The sequence below is a fragment of the Amblyraja radiata genome, chromosome 16 (genome assembly GCF_010909765.2).
Source record: "Amblyraja radiata isolate CabotCenter1 chromosome 16, sAmbRad1.1.pri, whole genome shotgun sequence".
NCBI classification, from domain to species: Eukaryota; Metazoa; Chordata; class Chondrichthyes; order Rajiformes; family Rajidae; genus Amblyraja; species Amblyraja radiata.
Window position 1 is genome coordinate 5166313 of NC_045971.1, and position 9161 is coordinate 5175473.

The following is a 9161-nucleotide window of genomic DNA, read 5'->3' on the forward strand; positions in this document are numbered from 1 at the left end:
CTTGTATTTGTCACAGTAACTAGGTGTCAGTGAACGCCAGAAATGCATCAATGTTTCTCTCATTTCAAAACCCAGCCGAGTAGGAGGGGCCGGCGCTGCGTCCGTTGCTTCTGATTGGCCTGTTGAAAGGAAGTTGTCCACAGACGACGTCTGATGAGTCCAAGAGACACGTTAGTTTGATAAGGACCTTCTTTTCGAATGCCACCTCCCCCCCCCCCCCCCCCCCCCCCCCCCACCACCACAACCACCACCACCTCCCCCCCCCCACCCCACCACCCCACCCCCATCTAGCCCTGCTCAACTCAGCTGCAGCTATGTCATGTTCGGAGAATTCTGCTCCAAGTTCGTTTTCAGTCAGGGCTTTAATCAGCTCCAACCAGCCTGGACCTTACTGTCCTGGGGGTTATTTGTCCTCTAGGCCGGACCAGGGCTACGGGGCACAGAGCTGTCATCGTAAACACGACGAGATGAGCCACCAGCAAGCTCTAGGGATGGTGCCCCATCACCAGTACGTGCCAGGTATGGCAGGGTGGGCAACGCCATCAGCACCCGGCCACAGCGGCCGCCTCCAGCAGATAAACGCATATTCCTTCGCGTCTAGCGTGAAGGAAGAAGCCAACTATTGTCTACTAGACGGGGATAAACACGGGAAGACGGTCCCGGAGGTGCCTGTGTACCCGAGGGTGATCTCTGAAATGTGCGCTAGTGATAGTGGCAGAGTCCCAGTCCCCATCTATTTCCGTTCAGAACCGAGCTACACGTCCAGCAAACCCACGGATTACAACCAGCCGCCGCCGCCAGCCGCGGCCCCATGCTCGATCACGTCCAGCCTTCCCTTCACCTCTTCCTTCGCTACGTCGTCTTCCTCCTCAAAACCAGGTGAAAAGGCCATAAAAGCGGCCGGCTCGAGCGACCCCGTCCGCAGGAACCCGGCAAAACCCACAGAAGCGAGACAGAGTGACTTTGTACAAGATACACCCACTTTAGACTTCCCTGGCGGGGACCCGGCTCATTCCGAGAGAGAAACAAAAGGTGAGTGAAAAAGCTTGAAAGAAAAACACAGGCAAAGCAATTACACGCATTTGGAGCAGGAGCGTCGAGCAGCTCTCTCATCAGCGACAAGGTGACTTCATTTAGGCAGTAAAGGACCTGTTTTGTCCACAACACAAAGGACCCACAGTCCAAATTAATACCTTGAGTTATTTATTGCACAGGCCCTTCGCGGCGGAGTAAATTGCAAACACGTTTAAGTGAACCTTTTAAAGATCAAAACACCGAAAGATTTCTGTTCTCCAGGCCATTTCTCAATCGTATAAAAAAGCTGCAGTAAATGTCCCCAATAAAAATAACCACCTAGGCAAAACAAAAAGCAATTGAGACTCTCAGGAATGATTTGCGAACGGGTGGGAACAAAAAAAAATCCAAATGCTGATGTTTCAAATGCAGCATTAATATGAAGTAGCGTTGGGTCACCAGAAAGGCAGAGCATTGTGCGAACATACTGGTGTAAGCACAAACATTTAGGCACATTTTATGATCAGTAATGACTAATCATAGTTAAACGCTTACAAGACATATATCATTCTAAATATGGAGCAGATAAACGTGGGCCCATGTGCTAATGTATCCATATCATAGGGCGAGAAACAAGGTGAAATGACACACAAATTCGCAGGAAACCTAAACATCCCTTGGAGTCAATATATTTATGTACATAGGTGTGCGCGGCTGTGTGATAGAAAGAGCGAGCGGGAAAGCAAGAGCGATGAACTCTAATGATGCTATGAGGTTTTATGGACGCTCAGATATAAAGGTCAACACACATGGATGGACGAGACAATACAGAGAGCGGTCGGGTTTTTGAGCCGGGTTCGAGAAGCACCACGTTGGTGACCACCAATATGTTGCATGACTAGTTGTGGGCTGTTGATGGATGGGACGTGAGGCTGGCATCACGAGAACAGCAAGATAGGCAACTAAACAACGGCCTCTTAATGTTAGCTCGTGTATCAAACCGTGCTAAGATGCATCCATAAATTCCAAATGCTGAATATAAATAAAAATGAGCTTGTTGGCAGCATGCTGTGTTTATTTAAGGTCGGCATGCTGCTATGGAGCTAAATTATGGCGCCAAATAAAAACTGCACCACACAGCGTTGCGGTGATATTACTGCGTTGTTTCATGAAATCTTGCTGCTCGTTAAATTAGTAAGAAATGTGTGGCATGGGCAAACGCATTATTCTTTAAAAATATCTTAAATAACATTTCATTCCAATTGGTACCAACAATTTAAATCGTGCCAATCAATAGCACTGGCTTTTTCAATTTTCTTGCCATTGCATTGTACATTTATTTGGGAATTTCCCCGTGTTCAACGGGAGGGCAAAGCTATGATATAAAATATAAAGCAGGCTAACGTTTACCACTTCTCAAGAGGAAAGGGTAGGTAAACACCAGGATGCAATAACTCGGAGGAAGTTGCAATTAATAGGGATCTACCAAAACGGATTTCCTCCGCTACACTCACACACACACCAAAGTTGTAATAAACTGTAAAACAAAGCCATTTCAACACGAGCGGGCAAACCCTTTGTCAAAATAAAAAAAGGTGATCTCTAACGGGTTGAATGGTTAGTTCCTTGTTTGTGTCTGGTCTTCCCTGTGTGACGTTGAGACCTAAATATATGTTCCAGTGATAGGCTGTTCTTTCGTTCAGACACAGACTTTATTGACTGTTTACCCATATAATCGGGTGACACAAACCAAGAGACCAAACTAGACATCAAGTCACAATGGCGTATAGAAATGTTACATTGTTATGGAAATTTGGGACATGTTAGTTACACGTTGCACTTTCAATCTGAATCAAAGTATTGTATGTCGGCCTTGTCCGACGAGATAGACAAGAAAAACACTTACAGGTCAAATTAGCTGATAATTAGGAAGAGACATTGAACGTTTTCTAATTTTTAAATTGATATTTTGAGCATGAAAATTATTGATAATATTTGGTGGGAGAATGTAAGTTAACCGAGGAGTCCAGTCGAGCTATATATAGGGTGGGAAGTTCCGACTTAAAGGTCTTTGGTCGAACGACATGTGGAGCTGCCTGGGCTTTGCTACCATTTGCCTATAAGAATCTTCATCTGATACAACGACTCTTCTGTTTACTTTAGAACCAATGAATCGTTGGACTGTTCTGTGAGAGATCACTCATCGCTGGTTGAATATAATTCCGCAGAGAGCAATATCGTCCAGAAATGCTTTGTTTAAAAACGTAAGCAAATCGGTAGCTGCATAGAACAGCTGACATGCCAAATTTCTGGACATGATGCGATTTCCCTGTTTCTATTTTTAATGGAAATCCATAAAAAGAAAAACCTAATCTTAATGACAGACTCCCGCCATCTTTGCTGTTCTGAAGTAATGTCAGTTCCACACAAAGAGTTTCATGATACTAGGCAGTTGCTATTGAAGATCAACTTTTTTATTGAATTGGAATTCCACCTATTTTGAGAGACACAGCCCATGCTAATAACAATGGGAAGTGTAACGCGACGATATGATTCGATTTAAATGTATTCATTGGCTCTTCGTTTGTAATACGTGTTGTTATGGTTAATTTAGAATAATTGGCGAGACTCAAACTATAAGTAGAATGCAAACATATAATCACTGTCACTTGAGATTTTCCAGCACATTGTTAGCAGACGTTATATTGTAATTCATTAACAAACTGCTCTGCAATCCATTTTAATTTTCAACGTTAATTCTCGAGTCTGCTTTGGCGTATTTCATTTCAAGTCCTTGGCACTCTGAACACTTAGTTAAATTAGTCTATTTGTGGTTTTAGCTCAGGACTGGAGAGACACCCACACACATCATGCAACCCCCGTGTTGTTCGAAGCACCCTTAATTAATTAATTAATTAAGTTAGTTGAATAAGTAAGCTCTTCTCCACATCATAAACAACGTGAAATGGACAACACACTCTCTGTAAAATAAAAGTATCGGAGAAACCTAGAAGATGTCAGACCCATCAATAGCTGAATTTTGTTTTTCTTTTGAAATTGTTACCTCGTGTGGTAAACAGGTGAAGGAAAGGTTAGAATTTTAAATATGTGCTTCTATGTATGAAATTAAAAAGAATATATCACAAATTGACACAATATGCAGAAGGAACCTTGGTGATCCGCTGCAGTTATTTCAATATCAGACCGTGCACACTGGCGTGTATTAAACGACGTTTTCTGCAACTTTATAAACACATAGTTGAGGAATGTAATATCCGGAACTATTGTGTTAAATATTGGCAATTGCAATATGAACCTTAGCAGGATGGATTTTTTGTAAGAGTTTTTGAATTCTCAGCAAGGTCACGGTCGACCATTAACCGTTTGCATTTAGGTTAAGCAACGACATTCAGATTGTTTAAGAAGGAACTGCAGATGCTGGAAAATCGAAGGTAGACAAAAATGCCGGAGAAACTCAGCGGGTGCAGCAGCATCTATGGGGCGAAGGGTATAGGCAACGTTGCCTATTTCCTTCGCTCCATGCAAAGAGTTGAACAATCTCCAATATAGGAAATAGGATGCTCCATAGATGCTGCTGCACCCGCTGAGTTTATCCAGCATTTTCGTGGACATTCAGATTGTTCCGGATTGAAAACTTTCGGGAAAAGAAGAACCATATTGCACATTCTGCGCTATTTGAGGAACTGTCAACGTTTTAAAACATTTTATCTTTTTTTTCCTGGGACATTAATTTACAGCAAGTGTATATGCAAACATGGCGTGTTTCCCACGTTCTATAATGTTTATTCCTGTATTTCACAATCAAGTTTGTCCTCTCTGTTCGACTGTAGTTCAGACCAATGGAATCGCCATTGATATTTCGGTATCCTCTCAGCCCTTTGTAATGCCCTTTCTTAGAACTATCTGAACTTATACAGTTGACAGGATTTCGTTATTACATTTATTATTCATCGTCCATAACAAACTTTTACTACACAGATGGTGGAAAACATGGATATGCCCCGTGTCTACAATTTGCCAATTGTTACCAGAATGTATCGCAGCGGCGGCAGATGCATCTAATAGTGCGAATTGGCTCAAGCAACAGAGATAATTCGCTGTTTTGAAATGCATGACTTTATTTTTTAGAATTGTGCGTTTCATCAACGTACTGTGAACAACTTAGCGAATGGCAAAATATTGCACTACTTTTTGGCATCACAACTAATAAAATAAATATGTACGTTTTAACTAATGAAAGAAAAAAAATGTTTTCCAAGTAGCCTGATGCGTCGGTGGAAACTAATGTGTGTCCATATTTTAATTTCTGTTTCTCTCGCTGCTAGAGGGTTATTTTCTCTCCCTTATATAACACGTTAACGTGAAAATCTCATCAAAATACATTATGGGGCTTAAAGGTTGTTTTGTAAGGTGAGAACTCACTTTTAAAAGAATATAGCAGCTTTGCATTGTGCAAGTTGGTATGTGTTTAATAGACTTTAGCGTGATAGCTACAGGATATAAACCTCTTGATCTTAAACTTGTAAAGCAGGGTGTTTATACCGTTAATTAAATTTTATTTCCTGCTAATGCCAAATGCCAGCCGTTGCGGCGTTCACAGTGCAGCTACTAAGATTTCAAGTCTATTTACAGCCAACGTAGAAGGTCCTGGCAATAAGCACAGGGCACAGCGTAGTGAGCATTGGGTTTTGATATATTCCTTTCTAGTTCATTCAGTTCCATTGATTCCCAGTATGACCGGAAATTCCATGTTCGATGCAATATGCATTCGATATAACATTTCAATTTGAACTTAAATGTTTATTCATCTCTGAGCAATTTCCCCACATAAGTGAGGTTGGAATATATTTTGTCGATCGCATAGTTATACCACAGCAATGCAGTATAATGGCCGCGAGGTATCACAATCGTCTATAGCACTCAATGATGGGGTTTGAGCAAATGTCAAGGGTTCATATCCGCCCAGTAAACAGTGAGTTGAAATTCTGACTCATTCCCCGTTTCCCTAACTCAGAAAGTTGGTTGAAACTCCCGGGGCATTAACACTGTTGGCGGTAAAAAAAAAATAGGGAAAGCCGTTAATTGTTCAGGTCGTTTGACAGTTTGTTTTTCCCGATTAACAGAAAGCGCGAAGACCGCGAGTACCACGAACTGGATGACTGCGAAAGGAGGAAGAAAGAAACGTTGTCCGTACACCAAGTACCAGACTTTGGAACTCGAGAAAGAGTTTCTCTTTAACATGTACTTGACTCGAGAGCGCCGCCTGGAGATCAGTCGAAGCGTGAATCTAACAGACAGGCAGGTCAAAATCTGGTTTCAAAACAGGAGAATGAAGCTGAAAAAGATGAGCCGAGAGCACCGGATTCGTGAAATATCGACTGCTTTCCCCATCTGAAAGCGGCACTGTGCTCCGATTTGATTAAAGAAGAGACGGCGGACAATGAGGTTGAGGAGTCCGAATACTACAACAGCATTGAAGATGGTGAAGGGGAGGGGAGGGGGGAAAGGCTGGGGGGAGGGGAGGGGGGGAAATTTGCTAGACACTGGGATGAGTTACAAGTTCAGGTCTAGTCAGCAGAACAACTTGGAGCAACTTAAGAGGAAGGGGAATGCTCGCATTGCGAACTTCTAATTTCAACCTAATGGCTTACCTTCTGATAAACAAATGTAACAAACACTGAAGGGTCTGTTGCTGTTCATGAGCCCATTAATTGTCATCGATTCATGTAGTGACATTTCTCATTGTCGCGCCGAATGAATCGGAAAGCAAATACCCTAGAAGCCAATGACACCTCGGGCTTTTTTTTTTGTTCGTTTTCATCTTTTAGGTGCTTATAAACTATTTGAATTTTGTTGTTAATCCAGCATTTATATATTATGCTTAGAAGACATTATTTTAAGGTAACTTCCAGTTATTGAAGGACAGTAAAAAATTGACAGTTGGGCGAGAACACCGTGTATGCTTCTGACGTATTTTGCCCACAAAAGTATCTGAAGTGTTAATAAAGAATAAATCAACATCCCATCAAAGTACTGGGAGCCACGGACGCGTGGTTATCCAAAGGATGTGGCTCACCAAATTAAATTTGTGGTATTTATTTCACTTACCTTGGGTTTCATCTCGTCTTCTTTGATTGTAAGTTACACAGGAGGAGAGAAAGATAAATATATATATATATCCACGAGTGTGGAGCAGATGTGAGCGGCGGTGGTCATTGTGTGGACATTAATTATCAATGAATAGATATTATTTGCAATTGTTTCCGTTATTCCAATTTTCTCTCAGTGAACACTTTTTTTCCCCAAGTCCCAGGTACGAACTAGTTCATTAATACATTTTTTCCTGGAGGAATCCAGATATACCCAAATATCTCCCATACAGTTAAATAGAAGTGCATGGGATAACGAAGCAAAGAGGCATTGAGTGCATGCCGTTCTAATTAAGATTATAACACGCGTCTGCAAGGCGTTCAAGGCAAAATAAATAAGAGTAGGCCTCTAGGCCCCTGGCGCTTGTTCCACCATTTAGTGAAGTCATGGCTGATCTTTTATCCCGGCCCTCTTTCCTGCCTCTAATCCCACGTCCCTTGACTCCCTTAATATCTAAAGCTCAATTGACCTTCGCCTAGAATATACCCAGTAACTCATTCTCCACCGCTCTCCTGGGCAGAGAATTCAAACTTCTCGAAGAACGAAACGACTTGAAATGTTAAAACAAAAATCGCTTTGGGATCATGCGGACTATCGTGGAGGTTAACACAACATTGTATATTTGACGCGGCTCAACGTCTGGACTTTGTATTAGCTTAGATACTGCAGCACGATAATTTAAAGCATATTAGTTAGTACAACGAAAGGAGCGAGTAACAAGATTGAACTCATCATGATATATTAAAAAATAATGACCCTCTGGGTTTTTTTCTGGCAGTGTTACTTTGACTGACTTAAAGAGGCTAAAATCAGTCACGAATAAACTTGCACACCTGGCTCATATCTCCTAACCCAAAACAATTTGTAAAGACTCCCGGTAGCTATTAATTTCATTTTTATTGCGAACTGCTGGTGACCTACACTTTTCCCCCTTGCACCCTGGACCTCAAGGTGAACTAAATGTTTAACAAGGCTAAGTTTAAAGTTTAGCTTTGCTTTCTCACCGAGTGAAGAGCTCCACTCCGGCCAAACATAAAACTATTTGAGAAACCACTAAACTTAAAACGAAATTTTAATTCTATTTGCAAACTAATTCCCTCAGCAAATAAAAATATGTACACACAATGCTAATGAAAGTAAAACCCAATGAAGGATTCTATAGAATATATGTCGCAGTCATCACGTGGCCATGGAGTAATTGAGGAGAACTCAGCATGTAACATACTATCGGTGCTGATTAGGCCTGTTACACCTTTAGTGGACATTCTACACAAACCGCGTTTTTGTATTGTCTTTTAGAAATATTCATCAAAATATCTGACATTTAACACATGCAAAGAACATGATCTGTCGTCTCAATTTGTTTTTCATATGGTGGAGGTTTGTCAGATACGAACTGTGTATTAATTGTGGATTTAAATGTTATATTTAATTTAAAAATAGTGTAAGAATAATTGTTATACCAAAGATTATTAACTGTGTGGCCATCGCATCTTGTTTATTATCAAACACATTGAACTCCGCACAAACTCCTCGCAAGAGACGGGGATTAAAATGATGCGTCAGTATTTGATCAATATAAAAACTCACTCCTCAGTGTTTAGATGAAGTATTTTGTTTTCATGTTGGTCAACAAGTGTGGGCAGAAATTCTTCTGTAAAGCATGTTCTGTATATATCACGGCTTGGAGTCGTTGCATCGTTTCCTAGGCCTTGTTACAGGTCTATATTAAAAAAGCAATAAAAATAAATAAATACATCAGTGTTTGTCAGCATTTCTGCATTTTGAAAATTTGTTTGTTATTTAACGTTTTCAAATCTACTGGAATTTATTGTGGCCATTTAGTGGCTCTCCCATTGAAGCCTGACTCATGTATATCATGCACCGTGGTTGGCTGATTGTGCACCCGTGAAATTGACCTGAAATGGACAACTTGGTGGTTGAGAGGGAAAGAGACAGGGAATTCATGATTTTCC

General features: G+C 41.2%; 1 protein-coding gene across 1 annotated transcript; it reads left to right on the forward strand.

Annotated features, from left to right (window-relative positions):
- The first annotated feature begins 235 nt into the window (after positions 1-235).
- LOC116981820 (homeobox protein Hox-A10-like) lies at positions 236-7143 on the forward strand. The gene is made up of 2 exons (XM_033034948.1): positions 236-1032; positions 6159-7143. Exons 1-2 carry the CDS (start codon positions 315-317, stop codon positions 6428-6430), a joined length of 990 nt encoding a protein of 329 aa, XP_032890839.1. The 5' UTR covers positions 236-314; the 3' UTR covers positions 6431-7143.
- The last annotated feature ends 2018 nt before the right edge of the window (positions 7144-9161 follow it).